This window comes from Gopherus evgoodei, chromosome 3 (genome assembly GCF_007399415.2).
Source record: "Gopherus evgoodei ecotype Sinaloan lineage chromosome 3, rGopEvg1_v1.p, whole genome shotgun sequence".
In the NCBI taxonomy this organism is placed as follows: domain Eukaryota; kingdom Metazoa; phylum Chordata; order Testudines; family Testudinidae; genus Gopherus; species Gopherus evgoodei.
The window spans coordinates 58,717,036-58,735,257 of NC_044324.1; the positions used below are offsets into that span (position 1 = coordinate 58,717,036).

Genomic DNA, 18,222 nt, shown 5'->3' on the forward strand with positions numbered 1-18,222 from the left:
CATCTAAAATTCCATATGCATTGCTATCATGCATCTGTAAATTAAAGCATTAAATTGGCCAGATTTCCTCCCCTGCCGCGCCTCCTCCCCCCAAATATAGCCTCTGTGAACTGGTCTACCAGCACAAAGGAGCCATAAGGCTCTTGGATTTGCTCAGTTGAAGATTTCCCTGTCATGACAAGTCCTCGACTAGCATAAAACCAGCACAGACACCTCCTCCACTTCCTTTGCACTGAGAAGCATAGGGAAATATTGGGGCTATAGCTGGAGGGGTGGGGAGAAGGAAGCATGGGCAGTGGTCTGCTTTGCTTTCGCAATTCCCAGTTGGTTTGCTGATTCCTACGGGCAATGCCCAATCTACATAATTTGCAATAGCCGGTTAGCAACTCTAAATGAGGCCAGGGACTGGGCCAATGGAAAATAAGACCCAACATTACGAAGCAATAAACAGTTCTTTTGCAGTTCTACCTTAATTCCCCTTCAGAAGCAACACTGGATATTGGGTGCAGCTGGGAATCTTAGTGAGTATGTGAAAAATCCATGTGTTTAACATGGAGTTTAAACATGTACATTGTGATATTTGTTGCAAAAGTGAAAGTGTGGAAAACATCAGAAACACGAATGATTCCATAGGCAAAGTTTCACACTCATAAATAGAAAACAGTTCTGAAAATTTGACTGAAGAGGTTCAAATGGCTGTAAGATCATTAGTTTTTACATATGAAGTGTAACCTTTGAAACATTCTTTTAACATTTAAAATGAATGATCATTCAGATGGTGCTTAACCCAAAGTTAGAATAGGAGCTAGAAAGATTGACACAGAGCAAAAGAGCAACAAGTTTGGTTGTCTAGAGGAGAAAAAATGGAAGTGTCATTTTGTCTATGGAACGTGTTTTGTTTCCTTGGCAGATAACATTTGAGAATGGGGGTGGTGCTAGTAGTCCTTCTTCATCTAATTGAAATGAGAACAAATCACTGGAGTTTCATTTGGTGGTTGTTGTATGAGATCCTAAATTTTGGTGGATAGGGGCAATTGATTTTTTTTGTGGTTTGGAGGCCCTCACAGAAGTGACCCAGAACTTGTGGCCATATTTAAGCAGGTAAGAATGTGCTTAATTGGGTTGGGACATTACTGTTCAATCAACTCATAGTTAGAAGACATAGAAAGGGTCTAATCCTGCTCTTGAAGCTGTCATAGGTTTCACCCCCACTCTGGACTTTAGAGTACAGATATGAGGACCTGCATGTGAACCCTTAAGCTGAATGACCAGCCTAGATCTGGTTTTGCTGCCACCAGTCCCAAGTACTAACTCCCTTCCATGGGTAGTCTTGAGAGACTTCTTCACCAATTTCCTGGTGAACACCGATCCAACAGCTTGGATCCCCCCTCTTTTCCCCCACTGATTCCTGGTGAGTCCAGATCCAATCCCCTTGGATCTTAACGCAAGGAAAAATCAATCATGTTCTTAAAAATAAGACTTTTAATTAAAGAAAAGAAAGGTAAAAGAAAAAAACCTCTGGGAGTGATTAGCATACCTGCTACTCTCACAGACAACAGATTCAAAATACAGAGGATGTTCCCCTGGGCAAAAACTTAGTACACAAAAGAATCCCCAATTTGATAATTCTTCTAATTGTACAAAGACAAAGTCACAAAAGAAAATAAACATAAAGCTATTTATTCTTTTCTAAAATGTACTTCTCTGGTAAGAGGCTGGTTCCTTGATCTTTTCCACTCCAACCAAAACTGAAACTGACCAAGACAAAGAGAACTTCCCTCCTTCCTTCTGAAACATCCTGTCCCCCCATTGGTTCCTCTAGTCAGGTGTCGGCTAGGTGAACTTGTTAACCCTTTACAGGTAAAAGAGGCATTAACCCTTATCTATCTGTTTATGACAGAAGTTAAGATTTCTCTTGGGATACAATGACTGCAAACTCAAAGACAGCATGTCTATTGAGGTAATAATAGGCAAGTCAATATTACCTTTACATATGCCATAGAAATCAAATCTGTAGGGAAAACTAACAGAAAATTTGAAAAGGTGAACAAAATTTAGTGTTCCAAAATTACCTATTCAAGCCTCTGGATGTGAGCCAGTTCTCTAAATCCAGTAATTCACACAGTTTTCATTTCTCTTAGTAACTTTACAATTGAAGATGATGGAGAATTTATTTCAGTGGAGCAAAAATGTCTTACTTGAGGGAAAAAATATTTCAGGGATAATTGAACATATTCCAGATCACATCTCCAAGAGGGTTAAAAATAAAGGGGTGGTAGTCTGTGTTTTTAAATATCCCAACTTATATTTACAAATAAAAGAGTAGAAACATTCTCATGGGAATGACTGAACCTCTCATTTATGTATAAATTTTAAGTAACCCCAGTGAAGTGAATGAAGTTAAACAGGTTTAAAACTGGTATGAGAAGAGAATCTGGCCCAATGTATCTGATACACCACTACCTCGCACTTTGTGTTGTCACTTACAGTTGTTCAAAGAGGGTGTAAAATGCTACTGTTCTGATTTGGTAGTTACACACCCATTTCACACTCATCTTGCAGTCGTGTAAATGACTACAGAAAGTGCAAAGCAGTGGAGAATCGGGGCCATTTTAACCATATAGTTTCTGCCTCAACTCATGCCAGCATGCCCAGTCTGGATCTAATTTTTCAATAAAACCTGGGAATAGGACATATTATTATACTCAGATCATCATCTTCTTTGGATTGCACTTATAGGCTTTCTTCTCTCCTGTTGGGCAGGGCAACTCTTTTATGTGGTCTTCCCAGAAAACTGGTGGGGTTCCAGAATACTCAGAGAATTTACTGCTCAGGCATTACGGCGCTCTGCTTATGGTCTAGTGTAAAGATATAATCATCTGCTGTCCCAAAGAAAGAGAAAGGATGGTTTTTTGGTTAAGGCACTGGGTGGAGACACAACAGTCCTGAGTCCTGTTCCCAAATCCTCCACAGATTTCCTGTGTGTTAGTCAATTTATCTCTTTGGATTCAATCTTAATCCAGCAAAGCACTTAAGTATGTGCATAGCTTTAAGCACATGCTTGAGATTTTTGCTGGATTAGGACCAGAACCTCTTGTAGAAAATAGCCCTCTAAGGCTCAGAGGCCCATCTATAAAATTGGGATAATCATACATTTGTACTTCAGGAGTTTTGTGAGCTAAACACATACTATGGTGATTAGCACTATACTAAAACCAGTGCAGGTAAACATGGCATATGGAAAACACACAATAGAAGTGGCAAGGAAGAAAGATGGAGCATCGATGGTGGAACAGTCACTCACTTTGAACAGTTGTATTACAGGAGTCAAGAAAAAAAAAAGGCCTTTCTGTTTGACATGGAAAGGTTAAAACAAGTTAGCCTTGAGAGAGGGGACCTGATAATATTGAGAACATAACATAAGAATGGCCCTACTGGGTCAGACCATCTAGCTCAGTATCCTGTCTTCCAATAGTGGCCAGTGCCAGGTGCCCCAGAAGGAATGAACAGAACGGGTAATCATCAAGTGATCCGTCCCCTGTTGCTCATTCCCAGCTTCTGGCAAACAGAGGCTAGGAACACTATTCCTTGCCATCCTGGCTAATAGCCATTGATGGACTTATCCTCTATGAATTTATCTAGTTCTTTTTTGAACCCTGTTATGGTCTTGACCTTCACAACATCCTCTGGCAAGGAGTTCCACAGGTTGACTATGCATTGTGTGAAGAAATACAAATATGATAAGGGCTGTTTATAAAGAGGACGGTGATCAATTGTTCTCCATGTCCACTGAAGGTAGACCAAGAAGTAATGGACTTAATCTGCAGCAGATTTAGGTTAGATATTAGGAAAAATCTTTCTAACTATAAGGGTAGATAAGCTTTCACATAGGCATCCAAGCAAGGTTGTAGAATCCCCATATATGGAGGTTTTAAAGAACAGGTTGGATAAACACCTGTCAGGGATGGTCTAGGTTTAGTTGGTCCTGCCTGAGGATGGGGGCCTGGGCTAGATAACCTCTCAATGCCCTAGCCAGCTCTACATTTCTGTAATGCTATGTTCAATCTGATAGCTTGGTGCCTAGCAGCTGCACTGCCACTCTATTGCTTTGCTAGTGGTTCTTCTGTGTGTGCAGGGTCATCTCTATCCTTGGTTGAGTGGGAAGTATTTGATTCATTAGGTGCAATGAAATATTTTTACTCAGTTTGCCTCTTCTCTAATGAAAAGCCCCCATTTGTAGTACATTATTTAAACAGTACCTGAAACTTGAATAGGAAAGCAATTAAAAGTTAATTCAGTAACTGACAAAGACTTCACAGATGGAAAAGTAGCTTCCATGCTGAAATTCTATGCTGCACTGACTGCGTATTCTCCAGTTTAAGGAAATAGTACCGTGGAGGGGGAGAGCACCTTCCAAACAGCTTGAAGAAAAAATACATGAATATTTAAATAGTGGGTGAAATGAATTAAAAAAAATTGTACAAAATACAAATTAGAGCCAACAGAGTTTGTCTAAATAAAAAATAATTTATATTGAGGGAGCAATTAACCCAATGATATCCAGAGGATTTAATTCAAGTACTGTAATCATCATTTAAATTTTAAACTAATACCTATGAATGAGAGCTCACTGGCCTGTGTGACAAGTTCTGTTATATCTAAGTAATTACAGATTTACTTCCAAATCCTGTCCTTCTTAAGTAAAAATCATGGTTTAAGTGAAAGATTTTGGAATACCTGTGAATGCTACTAAGGCGCTGGGAGCTGTTTTGTAATTTAAATGTTCTGCCTTCTGTATTTTGGCTATTTATTTATTTAGATTTAAAATTCTTCACCAAAGAATGCCTACCCAGAGCCCTGAACACTGTTGACATATATTTAAACACACAGTAAAAGAGACTATGGTTGTAAAATAACTTTGTCCTTCTGCTCTGTGGCCCATGAAAACCTGCCACCAAATGTATGTGGGTGCTGGGTGGTGTTGGTGGCCTGTGATATACAGGAGGTCAGAACAGATAATCTGGCAATCCCTTCTCGCTTTAAACTCTATGACCATATTTATACTCACTCTTTCTTCCTTGCCCCTATACTTTTTCTATTTTCACTTTGCCTTGTTGATCCCTTTTGTTGTTAACCTGGGATCATGGCCTCCCCTGACCAATCATGTGTATCACTATAAATAGTATTATCCAAAGTACGGTAAAGACCATGCTTCCCAAGGATAATCTCACACATTCCCATGAAAGCTCATCCCAGACAACATTCATTAAAAATAAAAGATATTTTGATGTGGCCAAATATCATGTAACTTGGGTACTGGACTGTGCTTATTATCGTGAGCTTATTTGTACTCCTCTTTTCATTATCATTATTTATTTGTTAAGCACCAATGATGTGCTCACGAATAGACACAAATAAATGCAGTCGTTACTCCAGGGAGCTTCCAATTTCAAGTATACTCATCATCATATATAAAATTAAAGGTTATGTTATAAAACACTCTGTGAACGTTCTAATGTTAGCATGGACATTTTAGTGTTGTGTTGGCCCTAAAGAAACTGTCCAGCTACAGAACTAGTGCTGTCTCCATAGCATATCAGATAGGAAACCTGACTGAGGAAATGTTAGATTTTGGCGGAGTTGGCTCCCAACCACCTTTTCAATCATCTTACCCAAGAAGGGAGAGATGGAAGATGGGATGGTCATCAAACAATTTTTACCAAATGATTGTCTCTTGAATACTGGCCAGACTATCACGTGCTTAAGCATGGTTTGCTACTTGTCCTCCCTGAGAGGAATGTAGACAACATTGGTCAGTATTGGATCAAGGAAGACCCTATAGCTTCCTATGCCATCCATTCACATCTGGTATCATTCATATCCATTCTATTCTCTCACACATGCTGTTCTGAAACAGTTAAACAATATGAAGAATACTTATTATTATTATTATTAAAGGCTGTTACTCTATACATGAAAATTAAACCAGGGAAACATGGAAGGGTCAGTCCAGCCCAAAGATTGCACTCTGTTTCTCTTCTCCTTCCCTTCTGCAACACCCTGTGACGAGGGAAGGGATTCCCTCACTAGACTAACCCAAAAAATAAATGACCTGGCAGTGGCCAAAGGTCCCCCTGATTCCTCTGGAGGGAACCTGTCCTCTCTTCACATAGAATAGTTATTCCAGCCCACAGGGGACACATCTTCAATTTGGTAGAAAGGACTGGACTAGCACAGGGATTGCAGTGTGTAGAAAAGAGAGTCCTCACTTATTGAACACATGAAATTAACTTTATTTCCATGTACAAGTGTATGCTTAATGGCACATAATTGCTTGCTTAACATGTATTCTTTGCAGATTTAGCTCCTAAAAATAATATTTCAAGCAATTATTAACTTGGATATGATTGTAAATCATGCACAAACTTTATGTGGATTGATGTCCCTCAGCTGATTCTACTCATAATCAATTTCCTCTTATCTACTGGTTTTTGTTTTCTTTCACAATTATCTTCTATGAATTGGAAGAAGGGGGGAAAAAAGAATAAAAAGATGGGCAATTTAGTATGACTATGTTTAATCTCATCACTATCAGTTCTAATGAATAAATTTGCATGTGTATAATACTATACCACTACAGGAGTAACAAGCTATAATAGCATCATATGAGTCAGCAAAATAATGAGAGTTCTCAGGATGGACAGCCTGTTATTTCAACCTGTCATAAGATCTCATTGGAAACTGGCTGTTCTCTTACGATTGACACAATTCACACTGATCAGTGCTGCATCTTCTGCAGTCAATTCAAAAATATACTCTGTTATTTAGATACTAAACATTTTGAAATTCAGTGATTTAGAGCAGAGTCAACATTAAAGCTAGAGTTCTGGGTAACCAGTCTAAGAGAAAAGTGCGTAACAAGACAACCTTACCCCCTGTGCTTCCAATTGTAATTGCAACTTCTTGTGTTAACTGGAGCTATTTTAGTCCAAAACTATGCTATTCTGTCCCCTTAGGCTGCATCTATCACAGAAAATTGAACGGTTGCTAATTAAACCAGTGGTATCAATTTAATCACAAAAGTGCACGGTATCCACTCTTGCTATGCTGACTGGGTAAAGAACTGTTGCCCATTAATGCTCTGCTATACTGTTGCCATAGCATTGCCCTCTGGGTGCTTATCCCACAGTTTCCAGCACAACTTCCTGTGGCAGGTGCATAATTTCTATGGTACACAGTGTACATTTGAAGCTGCTCACCTTCTTTGTTTTGAGGTTGTCTTATTGCCTACTTTAAGTGGATTTGTCCTGCATGAGGAGTCACACATACATTGTGTGAGGCAGGGGATACTCTTCGAGGCAGTGTGCCCAGTTGAGGCACAATGCTTTCTGATGCACTGGGGTTGCGTATGGCCACAGCAATACTCTATTACAGGGGTCGGCAGCCTTTCAGAAGTGGTGTGCCAAGTCTTCAGTTATTCACTCTAATTTAAGGTTTCACGTGCCAGTAATACATTTTAATGTTTTTTAGAAGGTCTCTTTCTATAAGTCTATAATATATAACTAAACTACGGTTATATGTAAAGTAAATAAGGCTTTTAAAATGTTTAAGAAGCTTCATTTAAAATTAAATTAAAATGCAGAGCCCCCCAGACTGGTGGCCAGGACCCGGGCACTGTGAGTGCCACTGAAAATCAGCTCGTGTGCTTCCTTCAGCACCCGCGCCATAGGTTGCCTACCCCCTACTCTATTACATAGTGCAGTATTTGTGCACAAACACCTCTAAGGACAGAACAACACCCACAGGCTGATGAAGAAGCAGGATTTCTCCCTTTCCAGTTTTTGCTATGTTAGGTGATCGCGTGGATGCCAAAGGTTTCTGTGGCACGAGAAGACCACCGATGACAAACACAGACAGAACATCCAGCCAAAGCTTCTTAAGAACCTAGCTAGAGATTGATCTAGGTGGTGCTCAATCTGCAAGGAAGCTACATCCCTCTGGGATTTGCAACACTGATGATGATGGCCCCTCCCAGTCCCATTTACTATAGATAGCACCACTCTGGGCACTAGCCTTGTTATAGTTCTTGTGCTCTCTGAGTTCATGGGCTGTAACTGTACAAAAGGGCTGGGGTAGAAAGGAAGAGCCTTCTTACTCAGGGCCAGGCATACTATGGTCCTTTGTTTGTAGCCTATGTTCATAATCAATTTCCAAATGTTATTCCCATCCTTCTTTGTATGTTTTCCTGCTTCTTATTCATTACTTCATTTGCATAAATCTCCCCATGGTCAAATCCTCCATTTCTTATTCCTCCTCCATGTGAAATACATAAATTCTCTGAAAACTCCATCATTTCAATATTTGTTTGTCATAGACACTTATCAATTTGGACAGGGCAAATCAGCAGATAAATCCTCTTTAAAATATATGCTTAAGAACTTCAGAGCAGGTACATTTTTCATCTTTTCCAACAGTCATATCTCAAAAAATTGTGTTCCCAGTTCTCTGATTCAGTCCACCTGCAGCCAGCACAGGACTGGAGAAGATGAGGACAAAGGTGGCTTTATTCTAGCCAGCTGCTCTACCCTATGCACAGCTGCCCACACACCCAATGGACTATTCTAACAGCCAGGGATCAGGCAACAGTGGTGGTACCCAGGCTGTGCTGTCTACTGTTAGGGACTGAGAGAGAGAGAGAGAGAGAGAGAGAGAGAGAGAGAGGTCGCATAGGAGCTGTTTGGAGATTCCCCTAGCCTGGGGAATACTTGGGGAGTTTTTTAAGCCTTGACCTTGGCAACTATATCCAGAATGGTGCAAAAAGCCAGAACCGAATCTAATGATAAATATTTAAGCTCAGTGAAAGTTCCATGTTTTACTGTATAAAGGAGATCAGTGGGTGTTTTCCTACAAGAAAGCTTGTTTGAAAATGGTAATTCCCCTCCCTTCCTTTTCTGTATAGCAAGGCTTAGGCTATTGTTTCTGTTCATAATAAAGTCCTCCCCCCCCACCAATATTTTCCAGGATCTGTCCCTGACACATCCTGTCTGAGAGAACTACTTTGGCTATACATTCAAAATTAGTTGTCGCCAATTTCCTCTCATTGGATCCTGGTAACTATGATTCATGTGTTTCAGGTATTTTTTTTTTATCTTTCATTCTAATTACTTGGGGATTTTGTTTTCTTTTCGGTCATTATGGCAAGGTTAAACAGACAGTCACTTATGATGACCTGTCTTACTAGAATTTTTTCATCACTGCCATACTTTGAAACAACATATCATACATCAGTCTCATGGAACTGAGTTTTCATGACGTCCATTCTCAATTCCAGAATACTGATTCTGTCTTGTTTTCCAAGGAGGAAGGGCACCCTGAATTCTGATTTTGCTGCAGTGCTCAGCAGCTCATAGAATCCAGCCCTTTGTGTTCTCTAATGCAGTAAGTAGTAATGTCTAGTATATCTTGGATTGTCAGATCAGATTCATGAGACATGATAGGTGAGGAGGCTGGTCTAAGAATCAGACCATTTAGTCTGCCTGTTTATGTCCAACACTTCCTGATGTAACAGGCCTTTCACTCGCCCCTGTTCAGGTCATTCCTGCTCTTGGCAATAATAATCTGAATGAGTAGCTGGGCAAGGAGCTGGCACACACAATATAAATGTACATTATTGCCACTTCAGCAGCATATGCATTTACTGATCTGGAGAGCAATATTTTTACAGTACCAGAAGCAGGTTCAAAGATTATAAAATATTCTACTTGTTAATAACTGAAAATAAACTCTTGGATGTAATCAAGCCATAAAAAAAATAAAGCCGTAAAAATGAGATTGTCAAGTATATAATTAAAGTCCTTCTGTGACCAATATCTTAAAGAAATCTGTGGCAAATTGAAATACATTTTATGTGGGAAATTTGGCTTTAAATTCTAGGGATAATATTATTCATATCAATAGCATCGTATTGGATGGTTCATCTCTTTGTTTGTTCATTTGTTTAATGTTGCCAATGGTCTGATAATACCAATGTGACCGGCGATGGAAAAAAATGAGTCACCAAAACCAAATAATATCACTCATAAAAATAGTAGAATGCTGGTTAGTTTTTATTTTATCCTGGTCCTGCCATTTTAACTGCTGAAACAAATAGCACTGGTGACAGAGAGAGCCACTAAAAGATATGTCAATGTAAAATATAGATCAGTGGAATGAACAGATACTATTTGCTTGTTGAAGCAAGATCAGACTGTATGATGATAAGGTACACTACAGTATAAAGTCACATTCTTTCATTCAGAGTTAAAGAAAGTTGCTTTAGTTTTATAAACAGTCATCTTACAGAGGAGTGACACGACCAAGTGGACATTCCAAAAGCAAGGATGAAACGTGCCATATGGTGTGTTCCTTTCAGTGCTATTTAATTTTTTTCTTCAAGGCTGTTGAAACTCTTTGTTTCAAATATGTCTTATCTAATAAATATTCAAAGGAGAAAAGTGCAACATCCCCAGACAAATATTAAATAGCATGGAGGACAAGAATAAAACTACACAAAGCACATTTACACATGTACAAATTATAGCAGTAAGCTTCACAAACAAACCATTGCTGGAAGAAGATAGACATGAGAATAGTTTTTTACTACAATTTAATTAGTAATTTTTTCATGTAAATTAACCTTTTAAGAAGCGTGCACTATATATAATTTATGTACACTTAACATTAAGATCAGAATTCATGTACAATACCTTAGCTTTATCCCTCATGGAACCTTTGCCCAGGATAGACATTTTTGCACCTGTCTCCTCTTGTAACCTCTTCAAGGAGTTTCCTCTTGGTCCAAGCAATTTCCCAACAAAATTGAACTAGAAAGTGAATAAAATATCTGTTTTTAGATAAAGATGAACTAAAGAGATGGTGTTCAGAAAGTGCAATAAATATTGGTAAGCAAGTTACTGGAGAAGAAAAGGATAACATATTGGCTTCAGTAAACATATGTTCCTAAAAGGATAATTTTTCTTTCTTTTAAAAAATACAATTTAGTTCTAGGAATTAAGTCTTGAGTATAAACAGGCTGTGTCAGGGCTGCACATGGAGGGGGGGAAGTGGGGCAATTTGCCCCAGGCCGCGGGCCCCCCAAGCACCCTCCACAAGAGTTTTTCGGGAACCTTGGAGCGGGGTCCTTCACTTGCTCTGGGGGCCCTGGAAAACTCTCATGGGGCCCGGGCCCCTGGAGCTTCTTCCACGCCGGGTTTTTGGCGGCAGGGGGTCCCCGCTGCAGGTCTTCGGAGTGGCCCGGAGTGGAAGGACCCCCCGCTGCCGAATTACCGCCGAAGCGGGGCCCCCCACCACCGAAGACCCCAGGCCCCTTGAATCCTCTGGGCGGCCCTGGGCTGTGTACCAAGGAGATTCATGGGGTCTGTGGGAGGACTTAAGTATCCTCCTCTCTACGCCTAAAGGCATCAGAGGTATTCATGATTCCTGTATTCCTCCTGTGTCTATGTTTGTAGGTGAGAACAACCAGAGGCTCATTGTAATCATGGATACACTGGTCTCACTTCTATTGCTCCCCTTCCTCATCTCCCAGTCTCCACAGCTGTTTGGGCACAGGGGAGCCTGTGGATCTCTTCTCTCCTGCAAGTTGGTGATGTGGACTTGAGCCTGCTCATTCCATACATTAGAACTGCACCTGCTGAATCTGCAGTTCTCTGGTTTTGCCCTGTTTGGGGTGCTCACTAAGGAGACAAAACTGGTCCTAGAAACACAGTAATGTATGTGTGGGCAACTTCTTGAAGTTAGCGTACAGTACCCTGTGTATAACTTTTCCTTAACACATGTTTTTGTGTTAAATTCAGTGGGCAAATGGCAGAATGCCTCAGTCAGTGGCATGTTAATAGCTGGTTGTAAGTTGGTCAACAAAAATATGCAAATGACAAGGCAGCCTGACTTGTATCACTCTGGTATTCTTCCATAGAGCAAAAGGAATTTATAGTAATTCCACTTAAAGAATGAGGTGGTAGAACAGGCAGTGTTGAAAGGAATATGGGAAATACATCATGACAAAAGGAAAGAGCAACTTAGCATATGCTGAGGTGGTTCAAATGACCCCCAGATGACTAACAAGGCGATGTAAACACCTCACCATATGATGTATCCTCAAGATCTCCAAGCACAACAGAATTTAGCCTCACAAAATACCTAGGACTTGGGGAGTATTTTTGTCTCTATTTTACACAAGAGAAAAATTATGCACAGATTAAGTGGCTTGCTCTACAGCACAAACTGTCTGTAGCCAACCCAAGTATAGAACCCAGGTAGCCTGACTCTCACTATTTTACTTTAACTATAGATCACAGGTAGTTCCTCTAAATATCCACGTGCTGGACACAAAAGAGGTACTTGTGTAAATCACACACTATAGATGAATTTATTAAAAAATATAAAAGGGCAGTGTTTCCCCTTAATACATAATCACCAGCATCACAGCCAAATTAAACACTTACGGACAAACTCTGTTGTCAGCTAAATCTGTGTAGCTGATTTGATTTCAGTAGGGTTTACAGGTTTTACTGGAAGTAGAGTTTGGCCCCTAACATTAGTCACAAGAAACACATACATTGAATTTCCCCACAAAGAGAGCTCAGAGAACTGACAGAAAAGCTACACCTTTCATTTGTTTTGAAAGTCCATTCACTAGTCTCAGGCCCTCTGATTGTAATGTATTATGGGACACAGAGGTACAATCCCGAAGTAATGTGTCAATGTGCCTGGAATGTGCCAATACCAGGTTTCGTAAAGTAACACTACACTGCACTGCCAGCAAACCATATCACTTAGCAAACCTGATAAATTGTGTCTCTTCTCAAGAGTTTGTTCAACAGTTCAGCGGTGCTCAAGCTGGTACTCTCATGGGATATGGAAGAGAAGACTGGTACTCTTAAAGAGGGACCTCAGCTATGGAACTCACTCTTCTGATTAGTCTGAAACAGCCCTAATTGGTTGTTGACCTTTAGAGTATACTGAAAAGTCCAACTATTTGGGCAGGTGTCCGGGGAGGTCTGAGGCTCTGGTGGGAATGTGGGTTTTTTGGGGGTGTTCAGATAAGGAAATTTCAGTTTTAGGGACTGGCTTTCTTTGTGAAGATTGTTGGCTTGCTGTCATTTGTGCCTTTGAGTTCCTTTTATATTTCTTTATGAAGGGGCCCTAGGGCCTGGGTTAGGTTTTCTTTTATTATGTTTCATGGTGAAATGAATAAAAATAAAACAAATATTGGTGACATAAGGAAGAAGGAATAGTAAGGACTCAGTTTCAAACCTAACACTGAAGTTTCTAGATATCGTTGAACAATATTTATCCATTAGACTATATCAACTCCATTTCTGTGTATATATGCATTCAGGAAATATACAGGTTTGTATTGTGGCTTTCCAAGACACAGCCCCTGCTTGTGCTGTGTGCGAAGTCAAAGCACACAAGCTCAAGTCCCTGTAGCTATCCTATCTGACAAGCACAATGGCAGGCAGGATGGCTATGATGGTGTAACAATGGGCACTCAGAAGAGGTTCTTATACAGCCTTTGTGAGCACAGCATGAATTTCTGCTTTGCTTGCTGCATCTCACAAGCAGTGCAGAAAGATAAGGTGTGACTATGCACTATTTCTCCCCTTTCAGGGTGTCTACTGGTGCTCAGGGAATTCAGTATGTGGTATAATGGCTGCACAAGTAGGGGAAGGGCACCCATGCAGGTCAGCCAAAATTTGGCCCTCTTTGTTGTCTGAATAGAAAGGAACTGTTGAGAAAGCCTATAGATGCTGACCATTTATATTTATACATATTATAAATTATCTAATAATTACCTGGAAATGTTATAGCATAAGGGACTGATCCTGCAGAGATGAGTTGTAGGCTGCATAAAATATGTACATAGTGGATTTTAAAGACTGGCATTACACTGCAAATAAATATTAGGACATGTTTAATTCCATCGACTATATGGTACCACATAGGTAGACTTAATCCATGTCTTAGACACTCTCTTGAAACACGCATTATACAGTAAGCAACGTTTACAGTTAAATAACTTAATTGTTTTAAATGTGTGTTCCTTTGCCCCAAATTCTCAAATAGCCAAAGTACCATACCAGAAATTCTATTACACTGTTTTCAGTTTTTTGCGGCAATCCAAAAAGCTAACAGAATATTAGCTACCATTGAAAATGAATAGATAATACGACAGAAAATCTCATAATACCTCTATATAAAGCCATTGTCTGCCTACACTTTAAATACTGTGTGCAGTTTTGGTTACTCCATTTCAGAAAAGATATACACCTCTACCCTGATATAACGCTGTCCTTGGTAGCCAAAAAATCTTACCACATTATAGATGAAACCGCATTATATCAAACTTGGGTTGATCCGCCAGAGCACACAGCTCCACCTCCCCGGAGCGCTGATGGGAGTGGATGACAGGGAATGGATCATGCAATAATAACCCTGTTCTGTTCATTACTCTGAAGCACCTGGCATTGGTCACTGTCAGAAAGCAGGATACTGGGCTAGATGGACCATTGAACTGATCCAGTATGGTTATTCTTATATTCTTATTTTGTTATGAGAATACCATGCTGTGACATGTAGCAGCTTTTCTGGCCCAACTCTGGCCATTGTGACGGGATAATCATAGTAGGTAATTAAGAAGTGTATTACCTCTTGATAGGCATGCATGTCTCCTGCTGGCATAAAAAGTAGTTTTTCAAACATATAAGGTCAAATCCTATTCATCCCCCAATACTCTGCAGCCATGTAAAGTCCAATATATTGCGCAGCCAGTGGAGCAGGATGCAGGAAGCCTGCACAGGAGGGGGAATACCTCCACCACACAAACACACCTCATAATGGAGCTAAACTCTGCAGGTGTCTGTTTTAGACAGGGAACATATGGAGATGGGGAAAGGGAGGGACAGTAAATAGTGAATCCATGCCAACAGGAAGTTCTGGAGAACTTGTATACCAGCAGAGGTATGAGGCTTCTGCCATAGGCTACTGTGCTCCTGAGACTACATCAACTACCTTACAAGTCCTCTGAGAACAAGAATGCAACCTCCCATAGCGCCCTCCTGCATGAGATCTCTTCATTTGGGCTTTGAACAGCGGCCAGGCTTTAGCCCATGAAAAGGAAAATAGACTCCAACTATTGGAGGGCCAAATTTATACCTGGTGTAATATATTAAGTCAGCTGAATTACATCAGAGATAAATTAGGTACAAGCAACCAAAACAAGAGTCATTAAAGCTGCAGTATCTCTAAAAGATTTACTTATGGCAAACATTTTATTATGCATTTTTTATCTTCAGAAATGCTCAGAAGCTCATATTTACAGTGTACTTGAAGAGGATGGTGCAATAATTGCCTGGTTATTTATTAGCTCGCATCAAGCACCTAAATCTACAGTAAAATTTTTTGGCATAACTCCATGAAACAGATGGTCAGTGACTCTAGACAAACATCTTCCAGAGTACAAGTCCATACGGATATAACATACTATTCCCTCAGCTTTTATTTTAGCTATTTTCTGTCAGAATTTGGTAACAACTTGTGCCATTTAAATAAATGAATATAGATAAGTCTTAGCATTAAAATAAATTTTCAGGTTACAAATAATTGTGTTTAGTCTCTGATGTATCTTTATTTAGGTAAATTTAATCAAGGTACATTCAAATACCTATTTCTCTAACTCCAGCAGTTCTCAAACTTCATTGCACCTGACTCCCTTCTGACAACTATAATTACTACACAACCCGAGGAGCTGGGGTCAGGGTGGGGACAAAGCCTGAAGCCACCTGACCCCTGCCACACTGGGTGAGGTACCAAAGCCAAAACTTGAGCCCCACCACCTTGAGCAGAGGAGTCAAAGCCCAAGGGCTTCAGCCCTGGAAGGGGGCCTGTAAGCTGAGCCCCACTGCCCAGGTCTGAAGCCTGAGCCCTACCACCCAGGACTTTAGTCCTTGGGCTTCAGCTTTGACCCTGGGTGGTGGGGCTTGGGCTTGGACTTTGGCCCCGGGCCCGATCAAGTCTAACACCAGCCCTAGTGACCCCATTAAAACCCAGTCCCAACCCACTTTGGGGTCCCAACCCACAGTTTGAAAACCCCTGCTCTAACCTAAATATTAGCAGCTATGAGTCTGCATGTTGGGGTCCAGATTCAGCCATTCTTATTCGCATTGTGTAACTACTTGTTGAATACTGTGATTAAAATCCACAAGACTCCATACAGCATGTTTATAAAATGAGAAATTGGCTTATCTGCCCGTGTAATTGGAGGGAGGGATGGGGATTCTGATTTTTCTATCAAGGATGTTTTATACATGCTTTTTCTTGTAATGTTTCTGTACATTATTAAACTGTTGTCATGTTTGACCACAGAGATGGCTTTATTTCAGTGGTGGGGGAAATGAAATAATGCTTCCAGGAGTTGTCCAACATGCAGTGTGTTGTGGCTCTTAGCCCCCACGTTTGGCCAGCTCAGCCTGCCAGTGCAGGAGGCTAGGAGGCAGGGACGAACGGCTCAGCTTCCTTTTTACCCATTTCAGTACAGAGTCTGCAGTTGTGGATGGCCTCTACACATGGACGCAGAAGGGCAGAAGTCTCTTGTACAACCTTGTATATCCATGCAAATAACAGCTATATCTGGGATTTATCATCACAATCCCATTTTTCACTTTCAGAAACTATTTTGGAATGAAATTTGCCAGGCTTGCTCTCTGTCTCTAGGTTTCTTTTTATTAGTATTGGAGTAAAAAATAGCTGAAGTTTGACATTTGATCCAATATGCTTGATTTCATAATCACATTTTATTTTAGATACATATATGGACGGTACTGTATCTAACTTTGCTGGAAACACTGTATTATTTGAGAAATAGTATATGATAATTTAATTAAAGACTATTAAAGTGCAATTTTTTGCATTTAATTATTATTAATAATTATACTTGCAACAGAACTTATGCAGAAATCTGCATGTTCAGAGCGCTGTACAAACATTTTTATTTAATTATTCAGGTCATGTACATAACGCAAAGCATTATTTTAATTTGACTGACATATGCAAACTCATTAATATAGTTCTATGCTACCAGCTTGGAGGAACCTTACAAAAACATTTTATTTAGAACCAATTCTACTTACAATTTGTATAATGCATTTTCTGTATAGTTCCTGACACTTTTGTATTACTGAGGACATATGAATGAAACTTTGATCTTGTTTCTTTAGATTTCAGTTTCCTGTACTACTTCAACAATTGCAATTAACAAAATCTATCATTTTCACAATTTTTCATGATGCATCGACTGCCCTTTAATTAAAAACTCTTCAGTAAGGCCTTAGCATTTCTTTTGAGGCTCTGTGCATCCTGAACTCACATACTTTCCCTAGCATCTCGCAGGATTAAGCCCTGAACATCAAAACACTTAACCATACAGTGAAATTCTACTGGGTTACAAATTCTGACTGGTGCTGAGCACTTGCAACTCCCACAGAATTCAAATAGGACTTTTGCCTGAGTAAGGGCACAAGATTTGACCAGCAAAGTCAAATTCCAGAAATTTCCACTACATGCACCCGACGAACTGGGTATTCACCCACGAGAGCTCATGATCCAATATGTCTGTTAGTCTATAAGGTCCCACAGCACTCTTTGCTTTTTTTACAGAATAAAAGGGAGCAGCTCAGCTCAGTCAGCCCTGACCAGGAAGCAGAGTGGACATGCATTGCAGGCTTCTGCCCAGGGTAGCTCTATGTTTTTTGCTGCCAACAAGCACGGCTGTCAGGTGGCCTTCGGCGGCACATGGATCTCCCGCAAGCATGCCACCAAAGGCTGCCTGACTGCCGCCTTTTACAGCAACCGGCACGCGGCTCCCTGCAGCTTGCTGCCCCAGGCACACGCTTGCTGTGCTGGTGCCTGGAGCTGCCCCTGCTCCTGCCTGGGAGCTGTTGGAGCCCCACACCATGGAGGCCAGGCCTGCTGAGACCCAGGCAAATACCTTACTGTCCGTGGAAGCCCATAATGAGAAGGAGTTGTTGTGAATTTCACCTGTCGACTATCTCAGGGAACAGAGGACCTGTGGGCTATGGAGCAGGAAGACAGACGTTGATCCAGTTGTGGTACTGGGAACAGAGGTAGCATGTTTCAAAAGTATCCCTGCTGACTCAGTGGCAGATA

The 18,222-nt window shown here is 40.5% G+C and overlaps 1 protein-coding gene across 3 annotated transcripts in view; it reads right to left on the reverse strand.

Annotated features, from left to right (window-relative positions):
* Nucleotides 1-18,222, reverse strand: part of KHDRBS2 (KH RNA binding domain containing, signal transduction associated 2) — a 669,346-nt gene that overhangs the window by 413,622 nt on the left and 237,502 nt on the right. For all 3 annotated transcript variants that reach the window (XR_003999512.1, XR_003999511.1, XM_030555661.1), the window contains exon 3: nucleotides 10,746-10,862. Coding sequence is in view for 1 of the 3 variants with exons in the window: in XM_030555661.1 (XP_030411521.1) it covers nucleotides 10,746-10,862 (117 nt within the window). In the remaining 2 variants the exon portion in view is untranslated. The remainder of the gene's footprint in view (nucleotides 1-10,745; nucleotides 10,863-18,222) is intronic.